General features: G+C 33.8%; 1 protein-coding gene across 1 annotated transcript; it reads right to left on the bottom strand.

The window, feature by feature from the left end:
* LOC109719682 (GDSL esterase/lipase At2g31550-like) lies at window positions 100–3519 on the bottom strand. The gene is made up of 4 exons (XM_020246462.1): window positions 3205–3519; window positions 1601–1903; window positions 749–1004; window positions 100–293 (listed from the first exon to the last, which is right to left on the bottom strand). The coding sequence occupies exons 1-4, from the start codon at window positions 3517–3519 to the stop codon at window positions 100–102; spliced, it is 1068 nt and encodes a 355-aa protein (XP_020102051.1).

Raw genomic sequence — 15498 nt, 5'->3', positions numbered from 1 at the left:
AGATACTCTGACTTTTCTAACTTTTTTAAAATTGAAATGATCAGATGTAGATACACAATTTTGCAGATGAGTATCATGGTACAATTTAATCTCATGGTCTTAGACTCTCAGGTGGGGGATTACATGCTCCAAAATGTAATCTGTGGCTAGCCTGTAAACCTTCTCTGAAGGGTGCACAGCATCATAAAACACAAAGGATGAGGCATCTTGGCATGTTGGGGTCAAGAAGTTGCAGAGTGGGCCCACCTCTGTGAGCCCTGTGCCACAGCACCCTCTCTTGGTCTCCTCAAACCCTGTGTGAGTGTTACATTAGTTAGTTAGTTAATTAATTAATTAATGCACCATTTTGTGAATTGTGAGGCATTAATCTATGAAAAGAACTATAGGACATTTTGTTTTATGTATTCCTATGATTTTCAAAAGATTTTAAGATATATCATATGAATCTAAAATGTTTCAATTTCTGTGAAACAAGAGAGAGTTTAATTTCCACTAGACCAAATGAAAAAATAAAAATAAAAATAAAAATAAAAAATCCTTTCAGGCCTATGATCAGTGTTCTGCACTGCTCTGTTAGTAGATTTTATTTCACACGAATCTTAAAGCACCGCTGAGTAAAATTTAGGTGTGCATATATAACACCAATCAAAAAATTGTTTTCTTTCCCAAATTCAACAAATAATGTTTTAACCTTCTTTTATTTTATTTTTACCGACTGTACTAACTGCGTGTAAATTAAGAGGCTTGCCATATTTGGAAGGATTGTTCAGTATCTCCGACAGAGCGTCGTACGAGTTCATGTACACGAATTTGCTTCCGGGGAGCGTCTGTTGCAGCTTAAGCAGCAGCTTCTGGAGCTTCACATTGTAGGCGACGGAATCCGCATTTTCCTCCTCGACGCACGTGCGGTCGAAGGAGTGATGCAACGTGATCTGAAGCGGTATGCAACCGATCGGAGGTAGACCGGCGACAGCGAACAAACGGCCTCCAAGTTTGTATAACTCCTACAAGCGCAAAATTCTCGTAAAGTTTGATAAAGGATTATCAACAGTAAGAATGTATGGATAGTTTCTGTATTGGCTATCAAATGCTAAAGTATAGTTTACATAAAAGTTCGAGGACTAAAGTATACAAATGAAAGGTACTGAAACTAAATTGCAATATCAGGATAGAACAGCGGACTGAAGTTAAATGGAGAGACAAAGAATAATTGCCGCAAAATGTTTGAATTTGGTAATGTTTCTATAGATATAAAATATGACAAATGGTGAATAATATGCCAAAAAATTTGCGAGAATTATTGGAAGGAACAAATAACTGCTTTGACGGAACAAAAATTTGCAAGAATTATTTTTGTTTCCTTCTTCATTTTTGTTTAACTTCGAAATACTACAATCAGGCATCTGGAGAAGAAGCTTAAATACATTCTGTGACCCAGCAGTAGAAGCTCTTTTTAGTCCTTTGAATAAGAGCTTGTACCAAAACCATTATCTAGCTAGGCGCATAATAAATCAAATAGAAAAGGAAAAACAAAATGAATTGCTTTGTACAGTTGGAACAAATCAAGTAGAGATGATATATAATTGTGATAAGAAAATACCTTAAGAGCACTCTCCACCTTCTTCAGCACAAAATCTTGGTACTCACCTATGCTAAATTCCAATCTCCTACTAGGTAAATCATAAAAGTTGATCAAGAAGTCATTAGTCCCTGCACTAATTAACACTAAACCACTACCAACAATCCTACTAGCCTCCTCTTCCCCAGCAACCTTTCTAAGCCTACCAAGATACACTTTGAACAACTCCAACTGCCTCGCGATCGGTATCGTATTCGTTACCGCCGACGTCACGTCATCGAACCCTGATCCGGCCGAAGCAAAGTTCGCGCCCTTCAAAACATCCTTGTCGGAGATTTGTGGGTCTAAAAAAGGGGCTGACAAGGATACAATGCCAAGATCGGCAGAAAGGAGGTCAGGAACTAGCTGCCCGTTGGAGAACCTCCCGGTAGGGTTACCCCCTGGGAAGTCTCGGCCGTAAGGAAAGTGGTTGGCTTTCGCGAATGTTAGGATATACTTATTGTTGCCGGTGTCGAAGCTCGAGTCACCGAAAAAGAAGGCCGCGGGGAAATTCGGAGGATTGGGCTTGATAACCCTAGAAGCACTACTAGTGGTGATCATGTAGGATGAAAGTGAAACTAAGAACAATAGTTGTTGCATTGTTGTGTATCTTTGTAAGGGCTTGATGAGTTAGCTAGGTTGGTGCTCGTAAATTTGTAAGTAGAGGGAGAAAGAGGACAAAAAATTGAAGAAAATAGAGAACTAGGTGGAACAACAATGTGAATTAGAATTTTTGGAATGTTCCAACAATGAAAGAGATGAACATAAAATTTGAAAAAGGACAATATATATAGAAATGTGTGAATGCTTTGAGGGTCGTGCAACAAAAATGTACACTAACTTGTGAGCAGCAGAGAGTTGTCACGGATTAGATCAATATGAACCCTCGAGCAACTCAAGATTTTGGATGTTAATACTATCGGGAGGTTGCAATAAATTAAGTATCACGTAACGTTTTAATCAAGGTAATTTTATGGGAAAATTAAAGGCATTTTAGTGAATTTAATTTTAAACCACCTATGATTTGAGGTATTCGCTGTATCACGTCGAATAATTTCATATATACTAAAATACACAATAAAAAAAATCTAATGTTATATGTTTGTTTATACCGAGTAAAAATTTTTAATTAGATGTTATTATTCTTAAGTGTTGTCATGAAAAAAAAAAAAAAAAAAAAAAAAAAAAAAAAAAAAAAAAAAAGCAGAAGCAATATACAGTGGAGAGTAACTTTAAGGAAAAACAAGAAAAATAGAAAAATAACTACTCACCTTAAAAGTAGCCTCCACCTTTTGAAGTACAACATTTTGGTACTCCTCTACATTACGTTTTCCCTTTAACTGTTGAGAATTATTTCTCCAGCGAGAGAAGTTCATAGTAAAATCATTACTCCCACTACTAACAAAAAACAAACCACCATTCACCATCCTCAAAGCCTCCTCTTTCCCCACAATTCTCTCAAGCCTACCAAGATAAGCTTTAAACATCTTCAGCTGCTCCGACATCGGTATCGTGTTCATGATAGCCGACGTCTCGTCGTCGAACCCCGACCCGGCCGACGCGAAGTTCACAACACCCGCCTTCACGTCGCGGTCGGAGAGTTGGGGGTCCAAGAACGGCGGTGACAGATTGCGGAGGCCGAGTTTTGAGGAGAGGAGGTCAGGCACAAGCCGGCCATTGGAGAACCGACCGGTGGGGTTATGTCCCGGGAGGAAGTCGGTCCCGTAAGGGAAGTGATTGGCGGCGACGAGGGTCGAAATGTGGGCGTTGTTGCCCGTGTCGAGGGTGGAGTCACCGAAGTAGAAGGCGGCGGAGAAGTTGGAATGGGGTTGGGGTTTGGTGGTGGTGATCATGGAGAAGAGGAGGAAAAGGAGAGAGAGGAGGAGGAGGGGTTGAGACATGTTAGGGTTTTTTTAGTGTTAATGTTGAGTGTGTGTGAATGTATATATGCATGGTGGTGCATGGGAACGTAGGGGATTGTTATATATATGTAGGTGAGAAGGGAGAGGAGAGTGGAGGTAGAGTAAAAGTTCTATATATGTATGTGTGCGTATCTTTTGGATTCCTTTTCTAAGGAAGAGCAAATTAAAGCTCTATGTATGAGTGGGTATCCTTTGGATTCATTTTATTAAATGAGGAAGGAAACATGTTGGCTTTAATTTATAGATTTTGTAGATTATTTTCTGTGGAGTAGCTCGAGTCAAATGGTCAAAAAGTAACATTCTAGTCAACCGCCATGGTCATATTAGGCTCTGGTAGGGATTGCGGGAATAGAGATGCAAATGGATTCGGATTGGTGGAGCTTTCATACGGAGCCATCCCAAATGATACGACAAATGAGAGTAAAAAATATAGAAAAATATAATTCGTTCGGGATATGGTAGAGCCGTCAAGTAAATAGAGCCGGATGTGGGAGATTTTTTTTTTTTTTTTTTCCTTTTGATCCATCCCAACCTGTTAAAAATCTATCAAAAATCCACTTTTCACCCGGATCCGCTTCGAATTGTGCGGTAATGCCCCGTTAGCATCCCTATGTGGAGGTCTTTACTATTTATTTCGTATTGTAACATTACGTTTAATCAAAATAAATTGATTTCAATATATTTTAAGTGCTTTCAATAAAAAAATAAAAAAATTATATCCTTATATATTTTTGTCCAAACTTTATTTTAATTACTAACATTAGATGGGCTCGATTCGATTTAAATAGCCCTTGAGTTGATATTTACTTACGAAAATTAAATTTTCATCAAGTTCCTTAATTTTCCCCTACAAATTAATGAGTTAAAATATTTTGAAATTTTCTAAAAAGCACCGAAGAAGAAGGAAAGTTCAGAACCAATTGAATTTTGCCTGTAAATTTAATTCATTATCTAAATTAAAATATTAAAATTTACCATACAATCAGTGGTTCTCTTGTAATCTAGCATTAAAATATTAATATTAAAATTTACTAAGCATGTATGATTAGTTATCTAGTATGTGGATTAATTATTGGTGAGCCTTCTAAGTTTAACTTAAAAAATGGCTTCATGAATTTTTTATTAGCAAGTGTCAAACGGGTCGGACGGTCCGCGGGCTACACTTTTGCAGCCCGGAAGCCCGGCCCGAAATGGATCGTGTCGGGCCGTGCCCGATACAGCCAGGCAGGAATTTTTTTTTTATTTTCTCTTTATTTTTTCTTTTATTTTTCTTCTCTCGAACATAATTAAAAAATTATTTACTTAATAAATAACAAATAGTTTAAAAAAATTAATGCTAAATTTTTTTAAAAAAAGATTAAAGTTAAAAGCTATTGAAAGAATGGACTAGTCTGCAATTCGGGCAGCTGGATTAGCTCCGGCCAGAAGTCGCACCGGGTCATCGTTCTGAAGTTGTGACCTAGCACGATCTGACACGAGTTTGGATCCATGCCGTGAAAAAGGAAAACGCATATCTAAATATTCTGGACTTAATAACATCACTTCACACCAACCGTCCCTAGAACAAGTGGCAAAGGGTTTGATGGTTGATACCCGAGACCCAAGTTCGAATCCTAGTTGATTCACACTTCAAACTAAGTTTATTTCTAAATGAAATAAACGAAACGAGTAGCGTGCTACCTATCTCTCCAAAAAAAAATAATAATAATAACGTCACTTCACTTTACTATACTACTTAAAAAGTTTTCTATGCCATAGTTATTCTAGATAGAATTTGTAAATTTTAAGCAAATTCACTTTACTACTTAAAAAGTTTTCTATGCCATAGTTATTCTAGATAGAATTTGTAAATTTTAAGCAAATATCTCTCCACCACTTAGAAAGTCTTAAAATTTTATTTTAAGAGTATTATTTTACTGTAAAATTACCATATTATTATGCTCGGTTGGAATTTTCTCTATTTGATGTACGAAGCATCCTATACGAATTTTAATCTTGCATGCTATGCACGAAATTATACAAAAGATTGAGTTGCGATCTACATACATCTTCAAATAAAAATGAAAGAAATAAGAAGAAATAAATAAACTTCAACAACACTTGAGCTCTACTTACTCATCTTTTTTTTAGAGAAAGATAATCTATTATCTATTTTATTTATTTTATTAAAAAATTAACTAAAAATATGACTTGATTAAGCTTCGAATTTAGAAATTTAGATACTAATATTAATTTTTTTGGCATCTGCGCTAGATACTGTCCATGACTTGATCTTACATATAGCTAGGGTTGTAAAATAAGACTCCCATGGAGTTTTAGGGACTAGGCTAGGGTTGTAAAATTGGCTCGAAAAAACATGACACATGGGGGTTGGGGGCCTGGGAAGTCAATTGGACTATTGGAACCACCAACACCACCGCTAGAAAAAAAAAACTTTAGAATGTATTATTTATATTACTGACGTAATTTTTTTAACTAATTAAATTGTATCATTTTAATTTATCCGTCTCATAATTAATAAAAAAATATATAATTAATTTGTTACTGATGATATGATACAGGCGTGACATAATAAACTTTTTTCCCTACTAGAGATCCCACTTTGATTAAGGGGGCCGGCTGGACTGCATCTATTACGGTCTCCTCAGACTGGACAGCCTGATTGATGCATCATTAAACACCTTGTCGGACTGTACTACCCCATTGGTCCACATATACACATAAATAAAATAAACAATAGTCATCGACTTATTATTTTATGTTATAAGTGTTTGCACATTAGTAATATACAAAGATACGTGCATATTATGCACGAGTATTGGAACCTAAAAGAAGAAGTTTTAGCACTACTATATCACAGTTTACTGCTTGTTGATAGATTGCTGTTGAATTTTTTGATAGTTGATCACCGATTGATTTTAATTAGCCTTTAATTACTTGCATTTGGTCTATGTGATGGCATGCACATCATCAATTCTCATGAACCTCTTGCTAGTAATACCCAGAAAATAAGAAAAATCCAATATAAACTAGCTACAGATTAAATTCTGCAATTATTTTTTAATGTCATATAAATATTAATAAAGTAGTCAAAAGAGAGAGATGCGGAATTGAAATGGAGAAATTTTAAAAAAGTACAAGAAGCTTCTTGTGATCAGAAAAGTGTTCTTCTGAGCTTGCCTGTAACAAGCTTTCTAATGAAGAACAGGAAAAAAAAAAAAAAAGAGAAAAAAAAAGGGTGTTATCAATTAGTAATCTATGGGTAAATGGAGGTGCCCCTTTTGATAGAGCATATGGGGCGCACTTAGTGCGTAAAAATTTCTTGTGCACAAGGCTGTACGCAAATGCTTTGCAGAGACTAGGCCACGTGAATTGGCTTTCGCATGTTTTTCCACTAGGAATTCGAGCAATTCATCCATCATTTTGAACTCCACACTTCCAAAACAAGTCAATTAATTTCGTATCTCCTTACTTTACTCGAAAGTAAATAGGAGTTCACTGAGTATTTTTTTTTGTACATGCTAAACCTATTTGACCCCAAAAAATAAGAAAAATGGAATCATGGCAACCACAGAGGGAGAAGGTAGGGAAAAGATTAAGATCTCACAAACCCAATTGTAGTAGTCGCATTCGGAGTAGGAAGAAACCGTGAAACTCAGGATAGATAGCGCATTAGACGAATGGAACCTTTCTGTATGTATATATATGAACCAACCAGCTCCATTTTCCTTTTGTCATCTATGGCGCTATCCCTCCTGAGCTTTAAGGATTCTCCCATACTAGTCTCCTCAAACTCTTTCTTTTGAAAAAAAAACAAAAAAACCCTCTCAAAATATAATACTTTTTCTCAATTGGAGGGAGGAAGGAGAACTACATCGAATAGTCTAAGTGATGAATAAAAGGAGATGAGGAAGAGTTGGGGCCAAAGTGGTGTATTTATAGCAGGGCCCATGGCTCTTTTAAGTTAATGTTGTGTGTGTGTGTGTGTGTGTGTGTATGTGTGTGTGAGAGAGAGAGAGAGACACTAGAGAGAGATAAACTTATAATATTAGTCACATCTCTCGGTTTATGAGAACAACCCTTGACTAAGTAAGAGAGAGAGAGAGAGAGAGAGAGAGTCCTTTTATTTCTTTGAATTGAAGGAACGTGACTTAATTTTCTCCAGCTGCATGGTCCGGGCCGGCTACGTTATGCTGCACACAACTGTTTCACATTTTCCAATCTCTTTTATCAGTATTTTATGGCACCTTCATTTGAATATTGAGCCTTTTGAATTGGTGTGGAATTTAAGACCCACAAATCATTCCCACATGTTCCATTCCCCCACCCATCATATAGAGAGCTATTTCTGTACGGAATAGGATTCAAACTCAAATTATATATTTTCTAGGGTTGAGCGGATGGTTGGTGTAATAGTATAATCTAACGGATAAAAATGATTAAAGAGATAGATATAACTGTAAAAAATTTCATAGCACGAAACGCTCGATACTGTCGATAGTATAGTAGCCGAACTCTATTATTGTTATAGGTTACTATAATTATTATTCTGGTCATAAATTATACATCCTTTCTTGTCATAAAATTATTATAGTATACGGAAGTGAGCACAATATTACTTACACCATTTTCTTATGAATTCAAAATGGTGATGGTGTTTGAATTAAGCTTTTATTGAGGGTCCCTCTTTGAGTTGGTGTGGAAATTTAAAGTCCCACCAATCATTTCCACAGGGATTGTTGACTCATAGTCTTGATGAGATCTCTCACAGGGTAGGGGTAGAGGGAGGGAGGGCCCTTTTACTTCTGAGGAGTGTAGTCCTTTGTGGCCTTTAAGGCTCAGAGATGTGAGGGCATTTGATCCCACAGCTGGACTTTGTCAGATCTTGATGAAGCTAGATTCAATATGGCCTGTACATTCAATTGAAAGATGCCCACCATCTCCATTAATTAGCCAATGCAAGTGTTAAATATATTTCTAAATCATTTCTCATAGGACCAACTTTTTTTTTTTTTTTTTTTTTTTTTTTTTGCGTAGTACATGATATCATAGTTAATTATAAGTTTCTATCATTTCGTGATCAAGTTGTAAGTTCATTTGGCGTCGCCTTGATCAGCGCTGAATCTCTTACGTTATTTTTCGATTTCACATGTCGTTCATATGCAAATATATTTACAGAGGCGGATTCTTGGGATTTGTTTGACCTTACTTTTGAATCTTCTTGACACTACCATAGCAGGATATGCGAGAATGGTTTTTACATAAAAATTAGTAGTTAATTCTTTTTTGAATAGCTCTACTCAAACCAGGAATTGCACTAGTTAAACACCCAACAAATAGTCTTAATCCATGCTTAATTAGTCCTGTACTGAGATACTAATAATTACCAATAGCTAGTTTCCACATGTTAATTAATTTTAGACTAAGATAATACCAAATTAAGGACAGCTAATTTGAAAATTATTATGAACTTATTACATGATGACTATATAGTACATTCTATTATTAGTTGGATAGGGACCATTGCTTCCTGCAAGTTTAATGGTGTTGAACCTCAGCCTCATGACTCTAGCTCAAGTCACTCTCTCAGGATTTATATATTTAGAAGGATAGTGATATTAACATATCTATAAAATTACTATTTATAACAGATCCATGAAAGGAATCTCATCACCGTGCATCAACTCAAAATAAGTAAATTTAGTGAATTTGATCTGTCTCTCCCTTTTTCTTTGAAAAGAGCAATGATGTATATTAACATGTTTGAACTTATTACATAAATAGGCATTGATCGAGTTCGATTACCCTATGTTATTAATTTAAAGTGAGTAGATTTAAACGTGATTCATCTCTCTTGTTGACTATAAAATATAAAAAAGTCAATCTCTTGTAGCTTAAGCTTTTGAACAAATTAAATAGTAATTTCACATTACTTAACACGATATTAGAGTAGAAGATACGATGTTCGAATCCCACTATCTCATGGTCATATTAGAAAACACAGAAGGACATTCTTTGGTAACTTAATCTTTTAGAAAAAATGATTGTTTCACATTATTTAATATCTCTCATGAGTGCGTGCTCTCTCTCTCTCCCCATACACACAGAAAGCGAGAATTTACCGAAATGACGGTTATATTGTAGATCAGATTATATCATCATCCGAATAACAAACCTCTTTTAAATTTGGAGAATTGATAGAATTGGATGACTCAAGAAGGGCGCTCGTGATTATTTACTCCATGTTATTAATTAGTATAAAGATTTTGGAGTTCTTGGTAAAATCTCTCATGAGTCAATGTCAATGCTAAGAACATAGGCTTTTAAATCATCATCATATAATAATAATAATAATAATAATAATGATGATGATCTAGTGTGTATCATATAGCCTCTTTTTGAGTCCTAGAGGCCAAAAGTCATAACTTCCCTTGTCATAATTTATGACAATTAACTTGGCTTTACCTACCCAAGCAACAATGTACGATGTGGTCACAATGAAAACTAGTTTCAAAATCTAAGCGAAGAACAGCAGGAACCATGCATCGATTCGATCGATTCAAAAAGAATCTAAACTCATGCAAATTTAATTATCGTTACATATTTCTAAATCGCTTAAAGTGAATGAAATAAAAATTAAAATTTTTTATTGTTAATATTAATTTTTTTTTTTGTAATTCTTTTTTTTTTCGGTGATTGATTTCCTTTCAGGATTGGTCGAATCAATTATAATATTTTAAAATTTTAAATTTTGATCGAAGGTATAGTCATAATAAATCAAACATCGAAAATAGATATTTTACGACCTAAAAGCCACTTTACCTCTCCGCTTTCTTTCGGTGGAATAAACGTACCTTAAGAAAGAATACAATGGCCGATGAGGTGAAAGAAGAAATGATGATATGCGAGCCCCAAGCTCCCATAAAAGACAAGCATTGTTAACACGCCTTTAGTAATTACTGTTATATCAGAATAGAATCAAAAAATACCGACCGTTTCTAGAGCAAGTGATAAAAGACTTGGTGATTGATACTCGAGATCCTAAATTCGAATCCTAGTTGATTTATATTTCCAGCCAAGTTTATTTCTAAATGAAATAAACAAGGCGGGTAGCGTGCTACCTCTCTCTCTCTCTCAAAAAAAGAAAAAGAAAAAAAGAATAGAATCAAAAAATATGACTCTAATACTATATAAGCGCGTTTGGTTCGCCTCATTTTTTATCTTGCATCGAAATCGGAATGGACGAATCTGTTTGTCGATATTCGGTATGCAGAATTTCCATTCCGATTTCGATTCCCGAGTAAATAGGAATCTTCCAATTACTCTTTTTTCCAATTCAGCTTAGGAGGCCGGATTGGATATTGAATCCAGGCAAAATGGATTTGATTGGATTAAATTTAATATTTTTAAGTTTATTTCTTAATTAAAGCATAAGTTTAAATTAAAAAAATTATATTTATAAATTTAATTTTAATTTGAACTTAAATTAAAAATTAAAATTCAATCAAGCATTTTGAATCTAATTTATAAATTTAAATTTAAATTTAAATTTTAAATTTTAAATTTTATTCAAATTTTATTTAAAATTTAAATTAAATTTACGGATTCAGATTAAAATTTAAATTATAATTTTTAAATTTGAATTTGAATAAACTGAAATTTAGTTTTATATTTTGAGTTATCTGATCAATTCCAAATTTTAATTTTTTAGAAAAATATATTTAAAATTTTGACATTATTTTAAAATTTTGACATAAATTTTTAATATTTAATTTTTAGTATGAATTTAAACTAATATTTTATAAAGATAAAATTGACATATCAATTTAATTACGTTTCTGATATCTATCTGAACCAAATATCGGCAACAGAAATAATTTATTCCGATTCCAATTCGGGTGGCGATCCAAACCATAGTTAGTTAATTCGGATTCGGCAAAAGTTCGGTACGGGTATAATTCGGATAAAATTCGTCTTCTAATTTTTAAATTCGTTGAAAAAATCGGCTAAAAAACGGATTAGTCAATTATTCGGATACGTGATTTATACGGATATTATACGTTCACCAATTAAAAATTCGGGATCAAAAATTCGGCTATTAAATTAAATTTTTTCCTCTTAAAATTTATGCTATTAGCATAAATATTCATATTTTTTAAGAATATAAGAATAACGAGCTACAAAATTAAATAAAAAAATAATAAACTATATTATGCCTAAAAAAGAATAAATAATTAAGCAAATAAGAGATCAAGATAGTCCATATTTAAATGTAAAATACAAGAGTTCATAAATTCTAAAGTCTAAAGTAGGCATGGTCCCTAGGTTAATTAACATTATTTAGCTCTATGTTTGGGTCTTAAGTTCTTAACAATTTAAGGTGCATAACAGAGAATGGACACATTCAATTTAAGCACTCGAGCCATTTGTGTCTAAAAAAGTATCCATCAGATGGACTAAAAGCTTCCAACTTTTGCTTTAAAAAATGAAAACTCAAATCGTACTTGGTTTGTAAAGAACCACCTTATTACTGATCTATATATCGTTGGATAGCGGAAGCGGAAGAGGAAGAGGCGACGAGGAGGGTTTCGATTTCTGAAGAGTGAAGAACTCGATCTTCGATTTCTGAAGAGGGGGGCTTCCGATTGCGTTCGGCGAGCAGCCGGAAGGGAAGAGGGGGAGGGGAAGGGACCGCGACCGCCGCACGGGTCGGTGGCAGGGCCGCACCGCCGCAGGGGTGAGAAGTTAGGGCAAACCCTTTTTTGGGAGGGGTGGGGGTGGGAGTTTGGGAGACTGGGAGGGGGCGATTTCAGAGAAGGTTTTTTTTTTTTTTTTTTTGAGAGGCGAACTCTTTTCTGTTTTGGGCCATGCACGAAGCCCGCGACCGCATCGCAGTCGCAGCATCGCAGTCGCAGCAACGGCGACGTTTTTTTGATCCGAATTATTCGCGAACCCGATTAATTCGCGAATAATTACTTTTATCCAATAAAACGCGATTTTTTCCGAATTTTTCCCAAAAGTTCGAAAACGGACGTTTTATTCGGAATATCAAAAATTCGCGAATAATTCGCGAATAATTCGCGAATTAACTAACTATGGGACAGACTGCCAATGCATGCGACCTGGGACCTGGGAGGGACGTAGGGGCAGTTTTGTCTTGTCACCCCACTTCTTATTTAATAATAAATAAATAATAATAATACCTACCGTTTCTAGCGCAAGTGATAAAAAGCTTAGGGCATGTTTGTTTCAACGTAAGTAGATTTGGGGTGGAAGTGAACTTTAGGTTGAAGTGAAGTTTAGGTAAAAATTAATCCACTTTCGTTGTTTGTTTCTAACTGTGAAAGTATAGTTCTGTCAGTTCTGTTGTTTGTTTAGTAGAAAGAAGATGACTTAAAAAATATAGCTCTGCACCTCTGGTATACTTACCTCCGAAGTGATATTATTGTCTATTGTGTAACTTAGTGAATAACAAATTATAATAAATAAAAATTAATATAATTATATATATGTATAATTACAAAATAAAATTTTAAAAAATTATATTATTTGTTTGCATATAAATTATAATAATACAACAAATAAAATTATAAAGTTACAAAATTATTAACATTTAACAAATTCATTTTTCATCACTTTCTAAATATACAAATTAGACAAAAAATATATTAAAACTTATCTAACCAAATTTGATAACATTACCTAATCAAATTTAACAAGCTCCTTTGCATCTTTGCACTTCACCGGAATTGACTTTGCCCCGTGGGAGGGCGAAGTCACTATTTTGGGTTAACTCGACTTTCGACCATAATAAAATTATGGCAAAACAAACAACGGAAGTGATAGTTTACGACGAAAACAACTTCCCCCCTCTCCACTTCCCCTCACTTTCACCCAAACAAACACACCCAAAATAATGCTTGGTATCCGAGATTCCAAGTTCAAATTTTAATTTATTCACATTTTCAGTTAAGTTTCTTTTTAAATGAAATAAACGAAACGGGTAGCATACTATTTATCTCTTTAAAAAAAATAGTAAAAAAGTAAATTGATCTAAATTTATTCTGATCTCAAAATTTAAATAAATTTTTTATCTTGACATATTTAATTAGTATATTTCATATAATTCTCGCAACTATAATAAAAGCATTAAAATAAGTAATTAGTTTAAATTTTAAAGTCTAAATATTATTGACTAACTCAAATTAAACAGATTGAAATGTTAGATAGTAAAATGAAAATTTTTAAAGTTTGAATAGCAAATTCAAAATGGCCTATAGTTTGGATATATTTTATATGTTTTTATCTAAATAAATTAAATGACGGATGGTTTCTAGCACGAATAATAAAAAATTTGATGGTTGGTGCTCAATGTTCCAAATTCGAAGCTTATTTGCTTCAATTTTCTACTAAATTTTCTTTGCAAACAAATAATTCGGAAATGTTGCTCTTATGAATTGTCAATGTTGCTAAGAATCTATAACGTCCCAATAGTCTCACATCGGGTGGGATACTGATTTTTTGGTTTATATGAGGTCTACATACTAATAATAATAACTGGGTTTAAACATTTTTGGCCGGTGGTTTGGGCCCAACGAGTTATTGTTGCTAGTGGGTTGGGTCGTTGCAGTTGGTATCAAAACCGAATATCAGCCGGAAGTGTGAGAGTTAAGTGTTATGCGGATTTGGTGGGAATCACCTCTTAAACCCATAGGAGCCACCTCTAGAATCTCACATCGTCAATGTCTAAACAGGGGGAGTTTGTAACGCCCCAATAGTCCCACACGCCCCAATAGTTCCACATCGGGTGGGATGCTGATTTTGATCGGTTTATATGAGGCCTACACGCTAGTAATAATAACCAGACTTAAGCATTTTGAGCCGATGGTTTGGGCCCAACGAGTTATTGTTGCTAGCAGGCCGGGTCGTTGCAGAATCCATTTCTTTGTTCATCATTCATTTTTAGTTGGTACTAGATGTTCCAAGTTCGAATTTATTTGTTTTACATTTTCTGTCAAGTTCATTTCTAAAAAAGTAATAATTTTGGAAATGTTGCTCTTATGAAATGTTAATTGTTAATTTCTGCTAAGAATTTGTTTGTTTGGTCATAATTAATATTTTAAATTAAAAATAAATTTTAGTTAAACTAAAATTTAAGTAAAGATTATGTTTTCAACATCAGTTAATTTTTTAAATTATTTTTTTATCTTTATTTCATAGCTAGGCAAATTCAAAAATTTTATTTGATTTATTAAATTTTGTTCACATGAGGCAATTGAACTTGCCGATGAAGATCTAAACACAAAAAATCAACGTAGATGGAAATACAAAATCTAAAATGATATTAATTCTACATAGAGATTAATCTTACCTATGCACTAACCTTTGATAAATTGAATTTAAACTCATGACCCTGCTTTAAAATTATTAAGAAACAATCGTTTTTCTCCAAATTTTAATATGTTAGAGAATAATATTTTAATATTTTATAGTTTAACAAGTGATAAATTAAAGAGTTACAACTATATACTGTAACACTTCGAAACAAGCAATCAAAATTTCTATGTGCTGTGCACCCTAATACATCGTGTCTGTAGTATTTTAGAAAATTTATAGTTCATAGCAGCAGTGGAGAAAATTTTCTCTATCACAGTTATTTCATATAAAATTTACAGCTTCCAACCAAATATCCTTACATTATATAAAAATATTAAAAAATTCAAAAATATTCTTTTAATACAAAATTGCAATATTGTTCTTTATTAAATTCTTTTTTACCTCACTTAGCAAAATATAACTAATTTAGAATAAATATAAAATAACTGCAATAAAAAAGACTGTTTTGTATCAGTGCGCATATTAATGATGGACCGGAGGGTCTCCAACGAAAGAAAGCCAAAGATATAAAAGTGGAGTAGACGACGTGGCATCTCTAACCAATCATAATTGTTTTCTAAG

The sequence above is a fragment of the Ananas comosus genome, linkage group 13, assembly GCF_001540865.1.
Source record: "Ananas comosus cultivar F153 linkage group 13, ASM154086v1, whole genome shotgun sequence".
In the NCBI taxonomy this organism is placed as follows: Eukaryota; Viridiplantae; Streptophyta; class Magnoliopsida; order Poales; family Bromeliaceae; genus Ananas; species Ananas comosus.
The sequence above is the reverse complement of the archived record's forward strand: the minus strand, read 5'-3'. Positions and strand labels throughout refer to the sequence as shown.